The 26,295-nt window shown below is 41.2% G+C and overlaps 1 protein-coding gene across 1 annotated transcript in view; it reads right to left on the minus strand.

Annotated features, from left to right (window-relative positions):
• The window catches only part of LOC124719120 (serine-rich adhesin for platelets-like), a 255,086-nt gene extending 229,001 nt beyond the window's left edge, over positions 1–26,085 (minus strand). Inside the window, exons 1-2 of the mRNA XM_047244815.1 lie at positions 25,974–26,085; positions 17,391–19,254 (exon numbers count right to left, since the gene is read on the minus strand). Coding sequence (XP_047100771.1) covers positions 17,391–19,254; positions 25,974–26,078 — 1,969 coding nt within the window. The 5' untranslated portion in view covers positions 26,079–26,085. The remainder of the gene's footprint in view (positions 1–17,390; positions 19,255–25,973) is intronic.
• Positions 26,086–26,295: the final 210 nt, after the last annotated feature.

Below are 26,295 nucleotides of genomic sequence, written 5' to 3' on the forward strand. Positions count from 1 at the left end.
TCTGTGCACTGTCAATTCGCAGGGGACTATGAAGAACACCTGAAGCACTAAAGCTACCATCTTAGCTTTTCCCTATTTTTTATTATTCCCGCCTCGAAACTTTTTGGACTGATCGGCTATACCCACTCTTCCGCAGATCCATATTAAGGGGACCTACCTCTACGTAGAACATCTCAATAAACATAAAACTAAATATATATTCTACACTACACTCCATCCGAACAGGCCTTGGAAAACGCAATGGTACCAACTGGCCCTGTGTCTTCCTCATTCCACAGGCGTCACTGGATGCGGATAAGGAGGGGCATGTGGTCATCACACAGCTCTCCTGGCTGTGTGTCAGTTTACGGGACTGGAGCCGCTACTTCTCAATCAAGTACCTCCTCAGTTTGCCTCACAAGAGCTGAGAACTCCCCGCTTGGCAACAACGCGTGGCATACTGGATGGTCACCCGTCCATATGCTAGCCCAGTCCGACAGTGCTTAAGTTTGGTGATCTGATGAGAACTGATGTTACAACTCTGGGAAGGCTGTTTGCAAATATATATTCTACACAAAATTAATAAGCTTGGTAAGCTTGGCTGTAGGCTTCATTTCTTATATACATAATGAGGTGGCCCTCAAGGAGGTTGATGTTGATGTTGTTGTTGTTGTTGTTGTTGTTGTTGTGGTCAGAAGCAATTAAAATATCACAACTTATTTTCATTCACAGAGTAATGTAATAGTTCCCTCTCTCCTTCACATGCCCATGCCCACGTACACGCGCACCCCCCCCCCTCCCCTCCCCCCCACACACTACCTAAACATAAAAAAATAAATTTACATTGTTCATATGAACAGATAACCTTACTGAACTCAAGAGGTGAGCTATTCAAATATTACGTAACACTTCTATTGAGCGATATGATCAACACCACCACTGGAAAAATAAGCAACACTATCAGGGAGTTTGTTCACTGGTACCAGCGAATAGTAGATACATAACTGAGGGGTTGTAGTGTTAGTGATTCATTTGTCATGGTCACTGGTCATCAGATGGCACTCAGTAGGCCTCTGTTTTGACTCTGCAGGCAATAACTGTGCTGAGTTCAGAAGTGAAGAGGGGTAGCAACATTAATTCTGGGGTACAATTGACCAGTATGTTCTCCTATTGAACAACTTCAGCCATTTGAATTAGATCAAATTGTTGGCTTGCAGGAAGCTGAATGGAGGTGTCAATGGATTGCTGCACATGTTGTACACTAAGTACTGGTCGTGTGTCATTGCTTTCAGCAGGGGTCTGTGGAACATGCTCGTATGCGTAGATCAAGTTCTGGATGTCTGCATAATATAGGCACATCAAGACTGACATATTATGAGGGCAGCAGTTGCCGATCAAACATCATTCAAGGAAGAAATCTGGACATACGTTGCACCTGCTGTGTTACCAGAATGGGTGGGAACTGACACCACATCATCACCAAGCACAGCTATAGACCAGTTAACGAATGCTTAAAAAGGTTGATTACGATGAAAAAAACACATAGTTGCAAATTTTTTTCAGAGTGCTAGTAGGGAGTGTCCTGAAAAATATACAAAAAACCCTGATGGATGGGAGTGAGCGCTGCGATGAGGGTGAGGGTGGGTGTTTTTACAGTCACTTTTCTATGTTTTTCTTTAATAACTCGAAAACCGTAGTTTCTAGCAGAATTGTTATTGAATACAAAATTAAACTACAGTAAATTTCCTACAAAAAGGGTCCTATTAGTTTTCTTTCTGTAGGACTAATAGTTTTCACAGTGCAGATTATTAAAAATATTTTGTAACAGTATAAAATTACTGCTTATATTGAAATGAAGTGGGTTAAAAACAAATATTAAATTTGTGTACCAAATTAAGAAATAAATTGTATTCTGGGAGTATAACAGGGTGAATGGGTGGATGTGTGGAATAGAAGTGTGTGATACAGTAAGGTTACTGGATTCTGTACACACATCTTCGTCCTTCATAGGTCCACAAACTGAAGATTGAGCAGATGACTCCCCACTCTATCCACACCACTTGATTACAAAAAGGAATTGTTTCAAAAAATTACGCCAATTCTCCACAGCACACACGAATCTCTGCCAAAGCAGAACGCAAATGTGCCCAGGAGGGGTGGGTGGGTTTATTTTTTACACAATGTATGAACACTTGGAATGCCAATACGACTTTCTAATAACACTAACACTATCCCAAGAAACAGATATGGACAGAAGCTACGTAAATCTCTGCACAATGTACCACATGGTCTGAGAGGAAACTGATTCTGTCATCCTGTACGACAGCTGTGGCATTCTTCTGGGAGGCCAACTCCCCCCTCATGGGTGCTGTTCACTTTTCAGCTTACTGACTAACTATGCCTCCCCAGCATCAGAGTAGACAAAATAATTTCACTGAGCTTGTGTTTATATGGTGCAGTTATTTTCAGTTTAAGATGTCAGTATTTGTTTTGCAGTTGTTAAGTGAGCTATTACGAAAAAAGCTCAACAGCTAGAGCTGTCAGCTTTCTACAACAATGAAGATCCTCTCCCAAATGTAATACGCATTTAATACAGATTTGTCAATGTCAATTTTGTTGTTTCCACTACCATTGTGTGGAATATTTTTCATAGCTTGGAGGCATCAAATGCGTCACCCCTGTCTCAGCTTTCCCAGCATTTGAAGAGACCAGAGGCTTAAACTGCCTCCCTCTACTACAGAGATAAGTCACCTATGTGTTACAAAACTTCAGATATTTCAACTTAAGTCAACCAATGCATTACAGCAGATTACTATTATAGACTTTAACATGATCAGTTCCGTTCCATCAGAAAAATTAACACACATCTTACTTTGGTTGTGCGGTAAAGTATATTCAGACAATGTAGCCCACTCGACAAGTTTCAGAAACTCCAGAATGGAAAAGATATGCATCCTATTAGTACCACAGTTAATGTCTGGAGAAGTGAAGTAACTTTTCTGGTCATTCACTAATTCACCACCACGTGACAACAACACAATTACATGTCTTTACAATATACTGTCAATGACAGACAGAAGCAAGGTGTCACATTTACTAATCCATCCCTTTTCCATCAACAGTAAATAGGTCACAGACAACATCACACTTACAAATTAAATACTTCTCAGCCTTTGTCTACAGGAACATATTTTTAGATTATAGCTCACTTAACACCCACAAAAAGTATCTGTTTAATAAACCGAAAATAACTCTACTACATAAACATGAGCTCAATGAAGTTATTTCATCTACATAAGAGAACTGGACAGGAAATGTTGTTGAGGTACAGTGTGTCTGCAAAGAGGAATGTGAGTAGCACTTGTAGTGGTGGAATTTGCCTTTCTTGGAAGAGTGCTACAGCTGCCATATAGAATAACTAACAATCAATTTCCTTAGCAGAGTAGACAGTGTGTAGAGATTTCGTGTGTGTTTCTCACTTTAGCTTTATCAGCATATAATGTACTTTGTGGAAAATACCACTCCCCCTCCCCAACCCCCGTCATGTCTGTGTACCGATTTGCCAGTGATTAATGAGGTGCGCTGTGAAGAGTCAGCATATTTTTCTGGAACACCTTGTAGTTGCTTCTTGTGATGTAATGTGGTCACAGATTGGGAATCATCTGCTTGATCTTCAGTTTGCAGCCCTACGAAGGAGGGAACTCCATGCACATAATCCGGTGACCTTCCTTCCCTCGTGCTTCTACTCCACACATCCCCTCCTTCACTCTGTTTCACCGTGTGGACACAATTTATCCCTTCATACGGTTCTACTGCACATAGGCGTGTTATATATACTGAATATTTCTTTTTAACTCACTTCATTTAAACACTAATTTTATACAACTAAAGAATTTTTAAAATCTATAACTTCTACATCCCCGTCTTAAGGATATAAAATGAATGGGACCTATTTGTAGAAAATTTATTGTGGTTCCATTTTGTACTCAGAAATATTTTCGCCAGAAAGCCACAGTTTTTGAGTTTATCCAAGAAAAACATAAAGAAGTGAACTTCCAACCCCCTCTACACCCCACCTATCAGGATTTTTATCACGTTGTTCGAGACAGTCCCTCCTAGCACTTTGCAAAAATTTCTGACTATGCAATTTTCCCCCCTAATTCTCCTTCATCGATTGGCACGACACAACAGGTCCTGTCCCAGGCTTCATTGTGTGGAGGGCCACCAGTTACAGCTTGCGGTCACATCTGGTGTTTCTGCAGGATGAATTAATTGGTGCCCACTGCAGTGGACAGATTGTTATTCCCATGCTACTGCCACTTGTTTGACAGGAAGGTGATGTGCATTTCCAACAGGACAATCCACATCCATGTGCAGCTGCTGCAATGCAACATTATCTTTGTGGTGTACTGCAGCTACCCAGGTCATATATACTGAGATGGAGCAGTACTTCCAGACAAGCACCTTTGTACATCTGTGCAGTTTTTGGCGACACCTCACGTTTCTTGATGTTTTCGATTGTTATTATTTTTATGACAATTTGAATGGTTGTTGAGTGTTTTTATTGTTATTCACAATATAAAAAAGAAAAAGAAACAACCCTAAGATGGGACCTCAGGGGAAACTACACAATTGCTCCTCAATCAAGTAATGACTCTCAGCTTAATTTTGGGATATTTCATACTGACACCCTTTCTCTCCCATTAGAGAGATATGAATTCAACAGATGTCATAATATTCAAATTTACTGAAAAGGATGTAATAACTCATCCAGCTGAATTACTTTTAGATGTCACAAAGAAGACTAGCAGCTTATAATTTATTATCTAATGAATGAGGCACATTCTTACTGTGTGTGTGAAGAGCTTTCTCAATATTGATAACCTTCAGAAACTTAACCTTTGCTGTGGACAATACATTATTAGTGGCTGCATGATTAGGAAACCACTTTGGTATTTTCTAAAATGTTGGACAATTATGGTAAAATTTAAACCAAATCGATGTTCCTCTTTTTTATGTTATTCTGGTACAGAGTTATCTTAAGCATATATCATCCAGTCACTAAACATTCATTGAATAAATGACTAGTGGTGTACATTACATACCATGACCCCACAAAGAACTCTACTGACTTCATAACAACAAAAGTGCACAGACATTAAAGACTTTCCATCAGAGATTACTTTTTCTGGTGAACTGAGTGCTATATTGGCATAACCACAGTGAAACCCCTATTACATTATCATGCGGTCCAGACTTAGAAAATGGAAAACTGAGGAAAATGCAGAATCGAAGAAAATGTTAAATCCCCCCTCCCCCCAAAATACGAGCAAAAATGTATGTAACTGGCATCTTCTCCAATACTTTGCATAAAATCTATCTAAGTGAAGGAAATTAAAAGTACAACACAATGTTTATGCAATAACTTGTGGTAATCAATTTCAACAGTTATTTAAAAAATCACAGATAGTAACAACAAGTAAAAATTCATAAAAAAATTGAAACTGATATCTGAGTTCAAGGTAATCGAGCAATTTTATACATTCAAGACACGTTTTTTTGAGAGATCATCCTCTGTGCTCGCCAAGAGAAAAGCAAAAATTGATGAGCATGTTGAATTAAAGCAAAAACATCACAGCAGTGAAGTAATTAAACCATAAGCATAAATGCGGACATTTGCATATTGAAAAATGTTGCTATCATTAGTGTTATTGTTTAATGCTTTTCTTATGAGCCACACCTCATACGCTCACCACCAATAAAGTGTTATTTTAGGCTCAATGAGAGAAACAGAGACATGAAAAAATGAATTTATTTCCCCAACTGATGTTACAAGCTTATCAGGGCTCAGCCCAGAGAATTTCTGTACGCTGTGTAAAATTTAAATTTGAGAGAAAGCTTAGGTGCTACAGTTTTGCTTCATGCCCTCTTTCACTGCTGCCAATCTTTATGCTCTACAGTGTGTGGTGCAAAGTACATACACGAGTAGCATATATAGTTGTTGCAACTGTATCATGTCAGATTTGAACACGAAAGTCTTTAAATGTACTATCACAAAACTCTTGTTCTATTTCCCTGCAATGTCTCTGTCATAGGACATCATCTGCACGAAAAGTATGTTTTTGTTGTTGTTGTTGTGGTCTTCAGTCCTGAGACTGGTTTGATGCAGCTCTCCATGCTAATCTATCCTCTGCAAGCTCCTTCATCTCCCAGTATCTACTGCAACCTACATCCTTCTGAATCTGCTTAGTGTATTCATCTCTTGGTCTCCCTCCACGATTTTTACCCTCCACGCTGCTCTCCAATGCTAAATTTGTGATCCCTTGATGCCTCAGGACATGTCCTACCAGCCGATCACTTCTTCTAGTCAATTTGTGCCACAAACTTCTCTTCTCCCCAATCCTATTCAATACCTCCTCATTAGTTACGTGATCTACCCACCTAATCTTCAACATTCTTCTGTAGCACCACATTTCGAAAGCTTCTATTCTCTTCTTGTCCAAACTATTTATTGTCCATGTTTCACTTCCATACATGGCTACACTCCATACAAATACTTTCCGAAACGGTTTCCTGACACTTAAATCTATACTCAATGTTAACAAATTTCTCTTCTTCAGAAACGCTTTCCTTGCCATTGCCAGTCTACATTTAATATCCTCTCTACTTCGACCATCATCAGTTATTTAGCTCCCCAAATAGCAAAACTCCTTTACTACTTTAAGTGTCTCATTTCCTAATCTGATTCCCTCAGCATCACCCGACTTAATTCGACTACATTCCATTATCCTTGTTTTGCATTTGTTGATGTTCATCCTATATCCTCCTTTCAAGACACTGTCCATTCCATTCAGCTGCTCTTCCAAGTCCTTTGCTGTCTTTGACAGAATTACAATGTCATTGACGAACCTCAAAGTTTTTATTTCTTCTCCATGGATTTTAATGCCTACTCCAAATTTTTCTTTTGTTTCCTTTACTGCTTGCTCAATATACAGATTGAATACCATCGAGGAGAGGCTACAACCGTGTCTCACTCCCTTCCCAACCACTGCTTCCATTTCATGCCCCTCGACTCTTATAACTGCCATCTGGTTTCTGTACAAATTGTAAATAACCTTTCGCTCTCTGTATTTTACCCCTGCCACCTTTAGAATTAAGAGAGTATTCCAGTCAACATTGTCAAAAGCTTTCCCTAAGTCTACAAATGCTAGAAATGTAGGTTTGCCTTTCCTTAATCTTTCTTCTAAGATAAGTCATAAGGTCAGTATTGCCTCACGTGTTCCAACATTTCCACGGAATCCAAACTGATCTTCCCCGAGGTCGGCTTCTACCAGTTTTTCCATTCGTCTGTAAATAATTCGTGTTAGTATTTTGCAGCTGTGACTTATTAAACTGATAGTTTGGTAATTTTCACATCTGTCAACACCTGCTTTCTTTGGGATTGGAATTATTATATTCTTCTTGAAGTCTGAGGGTATTTCGCCTGTCTCGTACATCTTGCTCACCAGATGGAAGAGTTTTGTCAGGACTGGCTCTCCCAAGGCCGTCAGTAGTTCTAATGGAATGTTGTCTACTCCCGGGGCCTTGTTTCGACTCAGGTCTTTCAGTGCTCTGTCAAACTCTTCACGCAGTATTGTATCTCCCATTTCATGTTCATCTACATCCTCTTCCATTTCTATAATATTGTTCTCAAGTACATCACCCTTGTATAGACCCTCTCTATATACTCCTTCCACCTTTCTGCTTTCCCCTCTTTGCTTAGAACTGGGTTTCCATCTGAGCTCTTGATATTCATACAAGTGGCTCTCTTTTCTCCAAAGGTCTCTTTAATTTTCCTGTAGGTAGTATCTGTCTTACCCCTAGTCAGATAAGCCTCCACATCCTTACATTTGTCCTCTAGCCATGCCTGCTTAGACATTTTGCACTTCCTGTCAATCTCATTTTTGAGTCGTTTGAATTCCTTTTTGCCTGCTTCATTTACTGCATTTTTATATTTTCTCCTTTCATCAATTAAATTCAATATTTCTTCTGTTACCCAAGGATTTCTACTAGCCCTCGTCTTTTTACCTACTTGAACCTCTGCTGCCTTCACTACTTCATCCCTCAGAGCTACCCATTTGTCTTCTACTGCATTTCTCTCCCCCATTCCTGTCAATTGTTCCCTTATGCTCTCCCTGAAACTCTGTACAACCTCTGGTTTAGTCAGTTTATCCAGGTCCCATCACCTTAAATTCCCACCTTTTTGCAATTTCTTCAGTTTTAATCTACAGTTCATAACCAATAGATTGTGGTCAGAGTCCACATCTGCCCCTGGAAATGTCCTACAATTTAAAACCTAGTTCCTAAATCTCTGTCTTACCATTATATAATCTATCTGATACCTACTAGTATCTCCAGGATTCTTCCATGTATACAACCTTCTTTTATGATTCTTGAACCAAGTGTTGGCTATGATTAAGTTATGCTCTGTGCAAAATTCTACCAGACGGCTTCCTCTTTCGTTTCGTACCCACCAATCCATATTCACCTACTACGTTTCCTTCTCTCCCTTTTCCTACTCTCGAATTCCAGTCTCCCATGACTATTAAATTTTCGTCTCCCTTCACTACCTGAATAATTTCTTTTATCTCATCATACATTTCTTCAATTTCTTCGTCATCTGCAGAGCTAGTTGGCATATTAACTTGTACTACTGTAGTGGGCATGGGCTTCGTGTCTATAATACGTTCACTATGCTGTTTGGAGTAGCTTACCCGCACTCCTATTTTTTTATTCATTATTAAACCAACTCCTGCATTACCCCTATTTGATTGTGTATTTATAACCCTCTATTCACCTGACCGGAAGTCTTGTTCCTCCTGCCACCGAACTTCACTAATTCCCACTATATCTGACTTTAACCTACCCATTTCCCTTTTTAAATTTTCTAACCTACCTGCCCGATTAAGGGATCTGACATTCCACGCTCCGATCAGCAGAATGCCAGTTTTCTCTCTCCTGATAATGATATATTTTCAGCAGTTAAAAAAAGATGCTTTCACCCCCTACCGGCACTCTTGTCATTGAAAGGCCATCCCTCTCTCCACACATCCAGTAGGCAACCTCATTTTATGGGTTTTACTGTGGCGCAATGACTGTGCTCCCTATTGGGTGACTTAACAAGTTGCCAGCCAATAAGAGTTCATTAGCCGGAAATGGGTGATGTTTCCTTGATCACGATTGGGCATATTCTTCGAGACTCATTGTTTTAATTTACAAGGAAGGCGATTGATATCGTTGCTAAATACAGTACATCAGAAATACATTCAAAAAGATATGACTGAGTTAAAGTGGCACAAGAAAAGGTGGTGGCTGGGTCCCTTCTTCACATACTGGATCAGTCCGGAACACTTTGCATCAACTGTCATCTTTTTATCGCTGCAACCTAGCAGTAGTTGTATCATAATTGCACAGTAAAGCTAAATGTTGCTAGTAGGGTTGGCAACACTGATTGTGGATCATGCCAGCATCTCCTCTCACCCATCTCCCTTCTCCACAATGGCCTCAAATATCCCCTTAACTCTGCTACCACCTGTGGTGTGTACTGTCTGACTTTTGTGCCAGTTATAACTCATTCAGTCACATCAAATGTCAATAGGAAGAAACCGGAATGACATCAAGCGAGACATCAAGCAAGAACTTAGAATCAAGGTCAACCTTACTAGGAAGAAATGTAAAATTGGGGAATTTTCAGCATTAATCTTAGGGGTTTTTTCACAGGGGATACAAATTTATGGTGTAATGTAAAAATCAGAGATCCACTGTAAAACTATCTCTAAAAGCTGTCCACAATATTTTTGGGTACTCATTATTGAACCTGAGAATTACACATTATCAGCAATAAATTTGAAGTAGTTAAAGTTTAGTTAGTAGGAAGTTTAGGTAAAAATACCAACTGGAAGTTTAGGTAAAAATACCAACTACAAAGTTCCATATCATAAACAGTGATTTAATGACAAGTTATTCTATCCAGACATCGAACAACAATAAAGGAAACCAAGAAGAAATTTTGAAAGTACTGTCAAGAAAAAGAGTAGACATTTCACAATGTGGTGCTATAAGAAGAATGCTGAAATTAAATGGGTAGATCGAGTAACTAATGAAGAGATACTGAACTGTACAGGGGAGAAAAGAAATGTGCAGCACAATTTGACTAAAAGGAGGAATAGTATGGAAAATACATCCTGAGGCATCAAGGAATAATTAATTTCAAAAATAAGGGTAATGTGGAAAGAAAAGGTAGGGGGTGGGGAGGGGGTGGAATCTAGAGGGAGACCAAGGCTTAAATAGCATAAACAAATTCAAGTGGATGTAGGCTGCAGTAGCTATGTAGAGATGGAGAGGCCTGCACAGGACAGACTAATGTGGGAGTTGTATTGTATCATTCTTTGGAATGGTAACTGCAACAAAAATATAATTTATAAAACTATATTATAGTGCAGGATACAAATACAAATTGCAGAATACCTAACAAGGGAACAAGGGGTTGGTTGGTTAGTTTTTGGGGGAAGAGACCAAACAGCGAGGTCATCGGTCTCATCGGATTAGGGAAGGAAGCCGGCTGTGCCCTTTCAGAGGAACCATCTCGGCATCTGCCTGGAGCGATTTAGGGAAATCATGGAAAACCTAAATCAGGATGGCTGGATGCGGGATTGAACCGTTGGCCTCCCGAATGCGAGTCCAGTGTGCTAACCACTGCACCACCTCGCTTGGTATAGTGCAGATAGTCAAGTTATAAGTGAATTAACTTGTCTGAGAGAACCTTAATGGTGGGGCCAATGGGCACTAACACCATGAGATGCAAAGGGTGAAAGAGAGGAGTTATATGCAGAGAGTAACGTGGAATACCAGAATTCCAGCTTGACACATATCTTCTTATCACGTAAGTGAAGACTCTGTACAGCATCCAATTAGAAGGATTACCAGCAGAGAATAATTATGGTCCTGGGACACTGTGCGAGTGCTTGGATGCATAGACATATCTATGTAATACAAGCACAGGTAGTTTATAGGTGCACGCAGAATACCTCTTCCGCTGATGGAAAGTCAGTTAAGGCATTTCAGGTAATGGGATATGTCCACTTGATCGCAAGATGCTGAGAAAGTCGGCAATGTAGTAGTTGAAGAAAGATGTAGCAATGTACTGGCTAAAAAAAGACGATTGTTGTGAAGTGCAGAATTTTGTAGGAATATGGCCACAATTAAGACGATTCAAAATTGTATCTTCTTCCTACAGCAGAAATGATGAGGCAACACTCAAACAGCAAGACGTGCCTACAATTTTCTCCCAAGTATATAAGGGAAACTGGGAATGAGGCACCCAAATCCTTCAAATCTTTCATGGGAACCAACACACAGGGTCGCAGGCCTTACATCACCTAGTGGCATCAATTTGGGTAAAGACAAACCTCTTGATGTCTGTGGCAGAGAAGGCCCATCAGAACATACTATCTAGGGATGTCTGCATTATTGCTGATATTGACAGCAACTGAACCAGCATGCAGACTCAATCTTGGGGAGATACTGTGTTGCGAAACAACATGACAGATTCTGGACGAGACTGCACACACTATATTAAGAACAGTTTGGGTAGCACATCAACTCATCAATCAACCATCATCTGTTGCATTATGGGAAGCTGTCATGGAGATTGAAAGTAAAAGCAGAGCTGTGGGTCATGTCTTTCCACACAACAATATGGAAATGAGATGCCTGGTGCCAGCATTTGGTTGTCCTCCTCGCCAGCAACGAAGATATCCTTCCTCAGAATGGGGAAGTCATCCTTGCAAACAGGAAGCTGGCAGGCAACAGAAGAGGCAGATTCCACCACAGCACCCTCCACAGGACCCAAGTAATTGGCACGATGTGCCTATGGAGCAATGACTGATGGGAGTGCCTTGTGGTATGTGGCGCAAAATAACTAGTGTTATTACTGTTTATAATCTACGAGGGGCTTTAACTAAACAATGCACACTTTTTTCCCCCGCCTCAGCCAATTTCAGTTCAAAAAATGCGGAATTTCTTGTGAACATCGTGAACTATTACTGCTTCAGCCTCCATACTTTTGTTAAGTTCTGACACATGGCAACACTATATGCAGCCTTTAAAATGGCATCTGTAATGGAGCTGCATTCCAAGCAGAAGCTGTCATTAAGTTTCTTTTGATAGAAAAACAGAGAATCGCAGATATTCATAGGTGCTTGCAGAATGTCTACAGAGATCTGGCAGTGAACAAATGCACAGTGAGCCTTTGGGCAAGGCCTCTGTCATCAAACACAATCACGCAAACCTGTCCAATCTCCCACATGCTGGCTGGCCATTCACAGCTGTGACTCCTGCAAGTTGGAACGTATGGACACTCTCATTTGAGGTGATCGACAGATCACAAATAAATATCTTGATGCTTAACTGGATGTATTTGTTGGCAGTGGTGATACACTCTTCCACCAGTTAGGGTACTCATGGTGAGTGCCCGCTGGGGTCCTCACCACCTAACGGAAGACGATAAAGAACAATGAAAGACCACCTGTGCAGAAATGCTTGCATGTTACAAGGCTCATTGTGACAATTTTTTGTCGAACAACATCACAGGTGAGGAAACAGGGATTCATTACACTGAACTGGAAACAAAATGGCAATCCACGGAGTGGTGCCACACCACCTCTCCTCTGAAGAAAAGGTTCAAAGCCGCACCCTCTCCCAGTAAAGTAATGGCAACGGTCTTCTAAAGCAATAGTGACGGTCCTCAGGGACTCTGAAGTGGTTATTCTGCGTCATGTCCTCCCTCACAGTGCAATGATTAACTGTGAATTGTATTATGCTATTCTGAAGAAAATGAAGAAACAATGTCAGCATGTTCATCACCAAAAAAATGCAAATGAACTTCTCTTTCTCCACAATAATGCAAGGTCTCACATGTGTCAGATTTAGTAAAACATACAGGCATTCATATACGCACCATTCACCTGAGAGGAACTCACAAAACTTCACTGAACATTTCTTCCTAGCCCACCATACAGCCCGGATCTCGCACATTCTGACTTCCGTCTGTTTGGCCCAATGAAGGACACACATTGCATGAAGGAGCACATGGATGATGGGGAGGTTACTGATACAGCAAGATGCTGGCTCCAACGTCGACCAGTGGAGTGGTTCTATGCAGTCGTACTGGCCCTCCCAGTATAAGGTGGCATATGACCGTCACATTGAAAGGAGATTACGTTGAAAAACAGGGTTCACACAGATGCTGCTTTACAGTTGGGCTTCAACACCCAGAGACGTCAGGGGCCACGAGTGCCCTCTGTGTGTGAGTCGAGCATGTATGAACGTGTATGCATTTTTCTAAATCTTTTTAACAACTCTATGTATTAGCTTAGTCAACTTTAGTCAACTGTATGGCACTCAATGCTCCTACTATACGGTAAGCAGTAATCTATCCTAATTATGATGATGTTAATCAAACCTGGGTTTTCCACTGTTTTATAAAGGACAAGAACACCCAACAATGCTTTGCAATTGCTAAATATGTATGGGGAATAGTAAATACATCCTAAATTCCTTGCCCTCCCCCCTCTCTCCACACATCTTCTCATCCCCCCCCCCCTCATCTCCCATACATCTCCTTCCCCATCTCTCTGTGCATAATCTCCCCCCCCCCCCCCCCCACCTCTGTCCATCTGCTCCTCCCCCTCTCTACATCCATTTACATCTGAACGTACAGAATAGTACTGTGTAAAAATTTGAAGTAAACCAGCCAAGAACTTTTTTGAGATTTTCAGTAACAAAGTTTCCCCATCATATATTACATATCTATTGATATATTAAAAATATAATTGTAAAACTGATTTTTTATATGTGAACAGTGACAGCAAAACTTTCAATGATCTTTCACAACTAATTTCAATTTATAACTTTACTGGTGGATTTTTCAAAAATTTTCCTTCACACAAACCTTGTCTTGACAATAAAGAACACAGGGGGGGAGGGGGGGGGGGGGCGGGGGGAAGACGATCTTTCATACATTTTTATTTATACACATACCTTCAACTAATTTATGAGACAGCTTACATGACTGTATTAATATTGGTGGAAATATGATAATACGACACTTGGTGGAAGTACACGATAATAGAAGAAAAAAGATTTCACTGTACAGAAATCTGCAAACCAGCCATTTCCGAGAAAATTGCAAATGTATGGTTATGAGCTGCCACTGGCTTCAATATGAAATATTTTCCTAATTAGTACAAGTAAACTTCTTAAGGCCCCACCTAACTGACCTCGAATTTCACGTATGGCTCACAGTTGAGGAAGGTAGTAAATGCACAATGACACATTTTACTGCTGATGTAAGATGATATCTAATGTGCCAAAATGGTCCGAGCAGTGCCTGTATCTCAACCTCCGAGATTGGACATCAATCCTTGGGTTTTTCTGTCTGAGGTTGTCTCAAAACTGAAGTGTACAGCACTGTCACTGATACAGCTGAAGAATTGGAGCAGTAAACTGTACAGTCTTGTCAAGATTTATGAGATAAAAAACCAGGAGAAAAGCCCTAAGTTAATGCTTCTACCACTGAAAAGATAAGTGAAACCAGTATTAGTGTCAGCAATTTTGAGAAACAGTTGAAATCGTTGACACTGAATGAAGCTCTAGTGCCCAATGGAACTCCTGTTAGAGTCTACACAGAATCTGCAGCTGAGTTAGCCCCTCTTCTAACTATAATCTATCATATGTCCCTCGAACAAAAAACCGCACCAAGTTCTCAGAAAAAAGCAAAGGTCACACTCATCTACAAGAAGAGTAGTAGAAAGGATCCACAAAACTTCCTTCCCATATCCTTAACATCGATTTGTTGTAAATCTTAGACCATATTTTGAGTTTAAACATAATGAGGTATCTTGAACAGAATGACCTCCTCCATGCCAACCAGCACGGATTCTGAAAACATCGATCACGTGAAACCCAATTCATACTTTTCTCACATGACATACTAAAAGCTTTAGACCGAGGCAGTCAAATAGATGCATAATTTTTTTGATTACCACAATGAGTACCACATGTACGCTTATTGTCAAAAGTTCAATCATCTGGGATATCAAATGAAATTTGTGGCTGGATTCAGGACTTCTTGGTAGGGAGGACACAGGATGTTAACCTGGATGGAGAGTCATTATCAGATGTAGAAGTAATTTTGGGTGTACCCCAGGGAAGTGTGTTGGGATCTTTGCTGTTGATCTCATATATTAATAACCTTGTGGACAAGATTAATAGTAGCCTCAGATGATGTAGTAATCTACAATGAAGTTCCATCTGAAAGAAGCTGCATAACTATTCAGTCAGATCTTCATAAGATTTCAAAGTGGTGCAAAGATTGGCAGCTTGCTTTAAATGTTTAGAAATATAAAATTGTGCACTCCACACACACACACACACACACACACACACACACACACACACACACACACACAGAGTCAGTATCCGATGACTACAATATCGATGAGTCACAGCTGAAACCAGGCAACTTATACAAATACCTGGGAGCAACACTTTGCACGGACATGAAACGTAATGGTCACAGAGACTCAGCTGTGGATAAAGCAAGTGGTATACTTCGGTTTACTGGTAGAATACTGGGGAAGTGCAATAAGGAGATTGCTTATAAATAACTCACGTAACACATTCTAGAATGTTGCTCAGGTGTGAAGGACCTGTACCAAATAGGACTAATGGGGGATATTGAATGTATACAGAGAAGGGCAGCTTGAATGAATACAAGTTTGTCTGACTTGTGGGACAGTGTTACAGTTATGCTGAAGAAACTAAACTGGCAGACTCTTGAAGATAGATGTAAACTATCCTGAGAAAGTCTACTAACAAAGTTTCAAGACCTGGCTTTAAATGACAATTCTAGGAATATACTAAAATCCCCTACACACAGCACACATACAGATCGTGAAGACACCACGAGAATAATTACAGCATGCACAGAGGCTTCCATACAATCATTCTTCCCATTGTCCATAAGTGAATGGAATAGGAATAAAACCTAATAACTGATATGATGGGAGGTACCCTTTGCCATGCACAAAGTGTGTTGCAAATAGAGTTAATGGTAAGTGGCTGCCATTTTACTTCATGAACAGCAGAGATGTAGTAAATGATAAAAAAAATTTCCTTTCATCATTTTGCGTGTGTGGGTAGTGGGAGTGGCAGTGAGAAAGTTTCGAAATGTTTGAAATTACATGTAGAGTCTGTTAGAAATTGCTAAGTGCTCTCATTCTCAAATACTGGAGGAATGTACTGTGAGCATTTGCTTGTTGTGAATCACTTTGCCTCGAGAGAAACACACAGTTTGTAACTGTAATACCTGTCTTATTACGTGAAACTTTTAACCTAACAGCATTTTAAATTTTTAAATTCATAATGTATGCAACTTTGGAAAGCCCTGTTGCTGAGCAAGGAATTTTGATGATCAGTGGAAAAAGTATTTCAGTGAGTTTTTAAGTTTTTGAGATATGATGATATGTTTTTCAACTGTTTCTCAGATGGAAAAAGATTCAAACATAAAAAAAGGTGAAATATTGCCCCTGGAAGCTGTTAGATAGTCAATCTGGAAATGGTTCATGGTCACTTAGTAATACAGATTTCTTCTTACAGTAGGCCATGAGTGAAATTTTTGCCCAGTCACATGGCACCCTCTTTTTTATGTTATAATCAAATCTTACTTCTGACAGAGGACAATGAAACAGACTTGACTTTTTTTATAATTTACGATGAGAAAGATTGAAATAAACAAGATGATTGTTAAATCAGTTCTCAAATGATCACTCCGCCATTAGCCACATATGTACCTGCATCCACAACACCTGTACTATCAAATATCACCAAGAAAGAAGAAAGACTGCTTCCATAATTGTGGGAACATTACACACCCCACACGAACTGGCACAGCAGTCTATGTAAATGATAGCCACAGAGAGAGTGAGGGCCCACAATGTGGAAAATAACATTAAATTTATATTAGAAGAGGCAAATTAAGAGTAAAAAAGACCCATTAAATTATGGGCTCTCTGGCGTGTCCCAAAATTTCTCTAGAAGCACTGGAACAGGAAAATAATTTTGGGAACAATGTGTCATTTTTATGTCGACAAACTCCTCAAAGGTCACCATGTTATTTATATCATTTATAACCAAAATAAGTTGCTTTCCTGAAAGCATTCATAAGTTGACAACAATTACACATCTAACGCCATTAAGTTGTTAAAAAATATCTGTAGTTTTTTTAAAGTAAAATAAACAATTTTATAAAGAAAAGTATAACTAGAATGCCTCACAGTAGGAACCTGATTACTGAACCATTTGTATATTACCTGTTTCAGCTGCTTTCGAAGGAAGGTGGGAGTTAACAGCCAACTCTGGAACAAATCCCAGCACCTCATTAGTCTTTCCACCAGTGGGCTCAGTCACACCTCCAGCAGTTACAGGAAGCTCCGGAAGCAACAGTGCGGCAACACCATCATCCGAATCGCTCGAACTGTGCTTTTTACTATGACTCCGTTGCTGCTTCTTCTTCTTCTTTTTCTTCCTCTTTTTCAATTTCTTCTTCTTTTCTTTATGGCGCTTCCCATGTGACTTGTCCTTTGCTTTTTTTGCCTTAGACCTGGAGCGTGTCGACTTCTGCCCCTTATCCTTCCGCGTGCGGGATGGAGATCTTTCATCACCTGTGTCCTCGCCTTCGCTGCCAGCCTCGACCTGCTGTGCGTGTCCCTTCCGTTTCTTCCTGCTGCGTGCAGACACCTTTTCCTTGGCCTCACTGGATTCCGAAGAGCTTTCATCGTCTGACGAAGTGCTGCTATCCGAAGAAGAGGACGAACTCGTAGCTGACCGTTTCTTCTGCCTGCTTTTTGACTTTTTATGTGAGTGGTGTCGTTTCTTCTTCTTGTGTTTCTTCTTCTTTTTCTTCTTCTTGGAAGCCTTCTTCGAGTGCCTGCTCTTGCGATGGTGCTTTTCGTCTGAATCTGAAGATGAAGAGCTTTCCGAACTACTGGAAGAACTACTGCTGCGAGAATTGTTCTGCTTTACCGACAGATCACTGCATGCACTTTCAGCAACAGCTAAGAAAGCACTGACCGACTCTGGTACACTCAATTTAGGACCAAGATTCACCGTTACAGGCTGTTTCACACTCGACTCACCATTATCTTTCATCAGCTCGTTTCCCTCTGTGACTTTGTCATTTCTGTTACATTCTGAATCATTATTTCTGCTGCTTTGCTGTTTCTCCTTCTCTGAAGAACTATGAGACCAAGTTGTGTCTTCCATTTCAACACGAGGAGCTTCATTGAGAGTGTCAGATCTATTGCTAATTTTGTTTGTAGTACCAGGATCTGGATGAATTTTTTTGGGGCTATCAGGATCCATCTGAATTTTTCCAAAACTTTCAGGATCCGGGCAAATTTTTTCAGGGTTGTCTGGAACAGGGCAAATTTTTTTGGGACTGCCAGGATCTGGGCGATTTTTTTCAGAGCTGTCAGGAACCAGACGAACTGTTTTAGGACTGTCAGGCTCTGGTCGAATTTTTTCGGGACTGTCATTAATTGGCCGAATTTTATCAGGACTGTCAGGATAAGGGCGAATTTTTTCTGGACTGGCAGCAACTGGCTGAATTTTTTCAGGACTGTCAGGACACAGCTGTATTTTTTTGGTACTCCCAGGCTCCAGCCGAATTTTTATGGGACTGTCAGACTCTGGCTGAATTTTTTTGGGGCTATCAGATTCCTTTTTTTGGGGACTGTCCTGCACCGGGGTACCACCATCAATTTCCATCTGCTCATCACCTTGCGTGGTGTCATCCCCAGTGGCTTCGAAACTGACAGCCTTCATGAATTCTTCATACTCTGACGCGAGTTTTGTACTATCTGAAGGTTCCCCTTGACTGTTTTCCTCCTGCATGAACTGAGACAGTGGCTGTGGACCAATTAAGGCTGCATTCACACTACTTGATTTCTCAGTCACTGCCTCATTTTGCATCACTTTGTCCAAAGCTCCAGAAATTGAATCATTTAGGTTTACATTCTGTATATAATGGGAAGGCAGGGATTCTTCGTCATCCTGAGTATGGGACCCATTAACTGGAGTGTGTAGAATGCTGTCAGTCTTGTGGGAGTGGCTGCCAGATGTCAGCGACCTGTCTTCCACGTCGGCATCTTCAGCAGATGTGCTGTCACTTGGTTCCTGCAACAATTAAAAAAAACACACCTGACTAAATGGGTCTGGTTGGAGGCGGGCTGCTGATTTGTTACTGGTAGGTTCAAACAACATGCAAGTTTTATGGACATACTTCAGGAACTCAAAAGAGAAAGCCTAAGAGGACACGAAGATAAGATATGAGAAATTAGGGCTCATTTGGAGGCATAAAGACAGTCATTTTTCTGTCGCTCTGGAACAAGAAAGCAAATGGCTAGTAGTGGTACGGTGTCCTCTCCACCACATGGTGTATGGTGGGTTGTGGGGTATCTATATACATGTAGAGCTTAACAAACTAAACCAGTGGTTTGCAGCCTTTCTTACCCCATTATCCCTGACTTCAATCAGATATTAGCTAGTCTCCACCCTCCCCATTATCACCACCAACTTTAGCACCTAACTAAACTTCAGAATGAAAAAGAATTTTCTTCAAACATTTATTTTTAAAATGATGAAAGAAAATTTATATTTGGTTTTTGTGTGTGTATTGTTAACCCACAAACTAATGAGTCAATCAGACAATTGGTACTCTTTGCGTCAAACAACATTTTTTACATCTGAGTTGTTCTCAGTCAGGGCACACACACGCACACGCACACGCACACGCACACGCACACACACACACACACAAATAAAAAAATTTAAAAAATCATGCTTCAACTCTATACAGTTACGTGTTTTAACAACAATATTGCTATTCCAGCTTGGACTTCCCAGTTACTTGCCTTTATTTTCATTGGTAGTCAAAATCTACTTTCACAGCTCTAAATAAATCTTGGATTCTGTATCATTGTGTGTGTGTGTGTGTGTGTGTGTGTGTGTGTGTGAGAGAGAGAGAGAGAGAGAGAGAGAGAGAGAGAGAGAGAGAGAGAGAGGAGCGGGGGAAGCAATCCACAGTGCTCTGTGAGAGCTTCCTAGCACTGCTTCTCTGGTAAGAGAGCTAACTATCCCCAGTGAGGGTAGACATCTGTTACAGGTCGTGCTTCTCCAGCACCACCACTCACCCTAGCAGCATTTACTTCACCGGCAACACCCATTTATAATGAACTAGCTATTATTATTATTTGTACATCACTTGACAGCTCCACTCCTTACTTATGAACTGACAGAAACTGGAAAACTTCTGGCTCTTAATGCTTTGTGTTTGGCCACTCTGATAATAATTAGGGATGATGATGATCTTCATAAGATATTTCGCATTTGCTAAGTATATGTACCTTTTTTTTTTTTTTTTTTTTAAGAGACCAAACAGCGAGGTCATCGGTCTCATCGTATTAGGGAAGAAAGTCGGCCGGCCCCTTTCAAAGGAACCATCCCGGCATTTGCCTGGAGCGATCTAGGGAAATCACGGAAAACCTAAATCAGGATGGCTGGATGCGGGATTGAACTGTCGTCCTCCCGAATCCGAGTCCAGTGTGCTAACCACTGCACCACCTCACTCGGTGTCTCATTTTTACCACCACTGATGTATTTCACAAAGCACGTTTGTAGTGAGTGGACTATGTGTAGGAACCTGTAGCTCCACACTACAATGTTACGTATTAATGCAAGCAGTTGAGAAATAAGTAAATATTGATCAGATGTAGAGTCAATATTAGAGCCTTATAAAATTAATAATGACCCTTTAAAAAATAATTTAGTTCCATGACTGAAACCTAATTAGACACTTTTGGTTTTTACCCCTCAAAAAATTTCATGCCCCCCCCCCCCCTCCCCCCCAGGAGTAATTCCTCCAGTAGATGTTTTATACTTGCAAATGGTATGTAACATCAAGTTATTTGAGGAACGCTTAATATGTCATGTTGATTACTTTTAGAACGTGCCACCGAACTACATTTTAACAACGTATGGCCAACACAACTTCTGACTGTCAACCAAAATATGTCTGTTCAATAAAACCTTGAAAATGGCTTCACAGCTGAAACTGTGCAGTACTGAAACACACAAGAGTCAGCTAAGACAGACATCGGTCTTCACGCATTCTACAAAATGTGCAGATTCAATGGAGAAGTCCATTTTCTTCTCATCAAGTACAAAGTGTTTTTTTAAAGTGCAATTTTATGTGTCATTTCGTCAGAGTACTCCCAAATTAGTCTAGAGTGGCATTCAGTTTAATGACAGAGAGACAGCCTGACACGAAAAATACCCAGTAGTCCAGCAGTAACCGATCATCACTGCCGCACGGCAGACTGTGGGATGAGGGAAGCATACAAGGTGAAAAGGGCTGAGGCAGGCACGGAAGACAAGGCAAAGAAATGTTTACCAATCTTTCAAAATCTACTGTTTTTATGGACTGCATTAAAGACTGACCAGGAGCAAATCGTACATTAACAATACCGACACAGCTCCCTATAGTTATCGCCTTTGAGACAATTTCACAGAACTGCTAAGTGTTTCAGTTTCCATACTCCTCAACACTAACATCTACTATATTTTGCTGTGCTTTGGCATTTAACCACACAACCAACTCCAACACCCAGCATTTGTTCACCACATCTTCCTTTTCTGGCTCGCTCTGTCTCCCGTGCCAACCTACAATGTCGGTCTGCTACCACTGTGCGGCAGTAGTGACCATATGTTGCCGAAGTAATAATTCGTCTTCACATTTTGCTGTCTCATTAAAAACAGTTAGTTATTTGCATGTTCCATGGATAATTGTTGCAATCTTTCAGTATGATGTGGAATGAGTCAGTTTTGCAATTATTGCACACTTTCTCAGCAACAATAGTATGACTACATTTTCAGCATTTACATGATTTTTTGAGTGACTTCCACCCTCCTTATCTCTCTCTCTCTCTCTCTCTCTCTCTCTCTCTCTCTCTCTCTCGACCCCTCCCCCCACGCCCTCCGTGGCAGCTGCTTACCGTAAATAAGACATGTCAAGTTGCAGACAGGCACAAAAAATGAGCAAAAAAGGAGAGGAGCAGGGAAAGACGGGTGGATGTATTGAAAGAGGGCTGCAAATAAACAGGATGGGAAATGAGAATGAGGAGGAGATGATCAGACAGAGAGGGTAGAAATTGTGGGGTGGAGGGTGGGGGGAAGTATGTTACCATAGATTCAGGCCAGGAGAATGTGTTGTAAGGATAACTCCCATCTGCACAATTCAGAACAGCTGTTGGTCGAGGGACGGATCCAGATGGCTCAGGCAGTGAAGCAGCCAGTGAAATCACGTGTGTTGTGTTCAGCTGCATGTTGTGCCACATGAATGTCTACTTTGCTCTTGGCCACATTTTGCCAGTGGCCATTCATCTTGGTTGACAGCTGATGCAATGATAGTAGCAGATCTGGTAAATGACATGGACGCTTTCACATGTGGCCTGGCCCCTGATGGGGTGGGATAAAACTGCGACAGGACTGTAATAGGAAGTGCTGGCTGGGTGGACTGGGCAGGTTTTGCACTTGGGTCTTCCACAGGGATATGATCCTTGTGGCAAGGGGCTGGGATTGTGAGTGGCATAGGGATCGAATAGGATGTTGTGGAGGTTGGGTTGGCAATGGAATACCTCTTTACGTGGGGTGGGAAGCATCCGAGTAGGATGTTCCTCATTTCAGGACACGATGATAGGTAACAGAAGCCCTGGCGAAGTGGTACAGTTGTTCCAGTCTGTGGTGATACTGGGTCATGGATGGGATATTACTTTGTGGCTGGTTCTTGGGGGTGATGGGAGGATTGGGGGTGTGCAGCGAAATGGCATGAGAGATCTGTTTGCTGACTGGGTCTGGGGGATAGTACCTGCCTGTGAAGGCCTTGGTGACACCCTCAGCATACTGAGCAAGGGAGTTTTTGTGCTGTAGAGACACCACCCCCGGGTGGCCAGGCTATATGGGGGGATTTTTGGGTGTGAAATGGGTGACAGTTGTCAAAATGCAGTTACTGTTGGTGGATGGCCAAGAGCAAAATAGACCAGCCTGTGGCACAACATGCAGCTGAACACAAAACTCTCGATTTCAATGGCTGCCGAGCCATCTGGGCCCTTCCCTCGACCGACAGCTTTTCCGAACTGCACATATGGGAGTTATCCTTACGACATATTTTCCACTTCTTTAATTACCCCGGTCTCAACCTACAGAAACATACTGCCCCACACCCTTCACTCAACAGTTTCCACCCTCTCTGTCCTATCATCTCCTCCCCATTCTCATCTCCCACCCTGTTTATTTACAGCCCTCTGCCGAGGCATCCACCCGTCTTTCTCCGCTCCTCTCCTTTTCTGCTCACTTTTTCCCCACCTCCCTGCCCTACAACCTCCTACCACTGTGCTTGTTGGCAGTACTTCCCTGCACACTCAACCAGACAGAGTTCATCTCTCTCCCCATTCATTCACTAGTATCACATCCTTGCTGCTTTCATCCCACGTGCCAGTTGCATTCCGTTCCAAGGAGCTTAATGGTGGTCATGTGTGTGTCAGGGGGTGATTACTTGTGTGTGTGAATGGTGGGTGTCTCTCTTTTACTGATGAAGGCTGTGGCCTGTGTGAAACTTGACATTTCTTCTTTATGATAAATAGCAATCTGTCTTTCCTTACATTGTTGATATTCCTACCTGGAGTTTCTACTGCATTCTTTACATCGCAAGGTCAAATAATTTTATGACTAAACACCTCACTCCTTTCAGTCTCTCCTTCCCATCCTGCCTGATAAGTATCCCCTGATCTGGGGCTCTGGGCAACTTTTCGAAAACACCCCCTACTTCCAAAACCTCACCAGTTCTTTCCTACAGCCTTCTTGCTTCCCCTTCCACCTTTCTGATAGAAGGAGCCACTGGCTCTGAAAGGTCGCAAATTTCCTTGACCTTGATGTGTGTGTGTGTGTGTGTGTGTGTGTGTGTGTGTGTGTGTGTGTGTGTGTGTGTGTGTGTGTGTTTTCCTTTCTGTGTCACACTAAGCCTGAGAGATGGATAGTGTAAATTAGTTCTCCTTCTAGCATTATATTTATTAATATTACTGTTTTTTTTTTAACTGTGATTGTCTGTTGACAATAAACTTTGTAAGTGAGTAAATAAACCATATTTTGATGCTTTTATCAGTATGCCCTACTGCTTCAAGAGCTGCCTAGAAGATGTTCTACAGTGGACACACAAACTATCTATATTACACACTTTTAGACAACGTAGTTTCCTATACGAGGAATTATCCCCAAATATGATGCCAAAAGACATTAGTGGATGAAAATAGGAACTGTCAACTTTTTTGACAGTTCCATATCCAAAAAATCTGGTATTATGCAGAAGTTGCTGAGTTTAGCTATTTACAAACATCTATAACGTGTGACTCTCATATAAGATGTGAAACAAATACTAACAAAGAGATAAATGGGCTGGCCAGTACTTACCTCAGCTCAGTACAGCCGATAGATACACATAAAACAGAACTGAAAATTTACATTCCTAGCTTTCGGAACTTTGTTCCTTCATCAGGGAGGAGAGAGGGGAAAAAAGGGAAGAAGGGAAAGTGGATTCAGTTACTCACAACCCAGATTATGAAGCAACAGGGAAAGGTAAACAGGGAGGGTAGCAAGGATGGAGGCATGGTTGTCAGAGGGAAGCTTCCCTCTGACAACCATGCCTCCATCCTTGCTACCCTCCCTGTTTACCTTTCCCTGTTGCTTCATAACCTGGGTTGTGAGTAACTGAATCCACTTTCCCTTCTTCCCTTTTTTCCCCTCTCTCCTCCCTGATGAAGGAACAAAGTTCCGAAAGCTAGGAATGTAAATTTTCAGTTCTGTTTTATGTGTATCTATCGGCTGTACTGAGCTGAGGTAAGTACTGGCCAGTCCATCTATCTCTTTGTTAGTATTTGTTTCACATCTTATATGAGATTTTCCATTAATCATTTAGATCACCTATATGGTCCACATCCTTCATTGTTTTGTCCCTTTTGTTAGCTATCACTTACGTCTGTCATCTTAACACTTTCTCTTCTTCAGTGTTTTATATATAAGGCTTCCCTCTGACAACCATGCCTCCATCCTTGCTACCCTCCCTGTTTACCTTTCCTGTTGCTTCATAACCTGGGTTGTGAGTAACTGAATCCACTTTCCCTTCTTCCCTTTTTTCCCCTCTCTCCTCCCTGATGAAGGAACAAAGTTCCGAAAGCTAGGAATGTAAATTTTCAGTTCTGTTTTATGTGTATCTATCGGCTGTACTGAGCTGAGGTAAGTACTGGCCAGCCCATCTATCTCTTTGTTAGTATTTGTATAACGTGTGACTCTCAGTTCAGTTCTTATCAATATAATATTCTGTTAAATTTCCTGATTTACCCTCATGTATTATTTCTAATGCTATGATAAGGTCTTTTGCAGTCTCAGTTGCGTGTATTGTCATTTATCTGAAATCTGTGACAGCCCGTTTAAATCTAATAATGCTCTAGATTAATTTGGGTCAAATCTGTCGAGTCAGTATGGCTGCTTTATAAAAAATTTGATTGTAAAGAGCAACAAACTGATGTTTCCCACTGACACCGGGCATCACATAAAACGAGCAATCAGCAGTATTTGTTTAAGCTGACCATATCTACATACTGCACATACTGATCAGCTCTCTCTCTCTCTCTCTCTCTCTCTCTCACACACACACACACACACACACACACACACACACACACACACACAGAGAGAGAGAGAGAGAGAGAGAGAGAGAGAGAGAGAGAGAGAAAGAGAGAGAGAGATGTTTGAGCAAAGATGTGTGAGAAAGAGATTGTAATTACATGCGGTTCAATAATTCCAGGCTGGGAATCCTCTTCAACTTCCATCTCAACTTCTTCTATCTTGTCTTCCTCTCCCTCCTTCTCCTTCTTCATCCTCACATTCATCTTTATCTTCTTCTTCTCCTTCTCCTCATTCTCATACTGCTGCTCCTTCTCCTTGGCCCCCTCCTCCTCCTCGTCGTCTTCCTCTTCATCCCCCTCTTCGTCCTCATCATCATCCTCATCCTCATCGTCATCTTCAGTCTCAACTCGTTCAAAGGGTCGGCGTTCGTCTTCACGTTCGTTGTCACCACTGTAGCCTTCTTCATGCTTTGCCCTCTCC

Source organism: Schistocerca piceifrons, chromosome 10, assembly GCF_021461385.2.
Source record: "Schistocerca piceifrons isolate TAMUIC-IGC-003096 chromosome 10, iqSchPice1.1, whole genome shotgun sequence".
Classification (NCBI taxonomy): Eukaryota; Metazoa; Arthropoda; class Insecta; order Orthoptera; family Acrididae; genus Schistocerca; species Schistocerca piceifrons.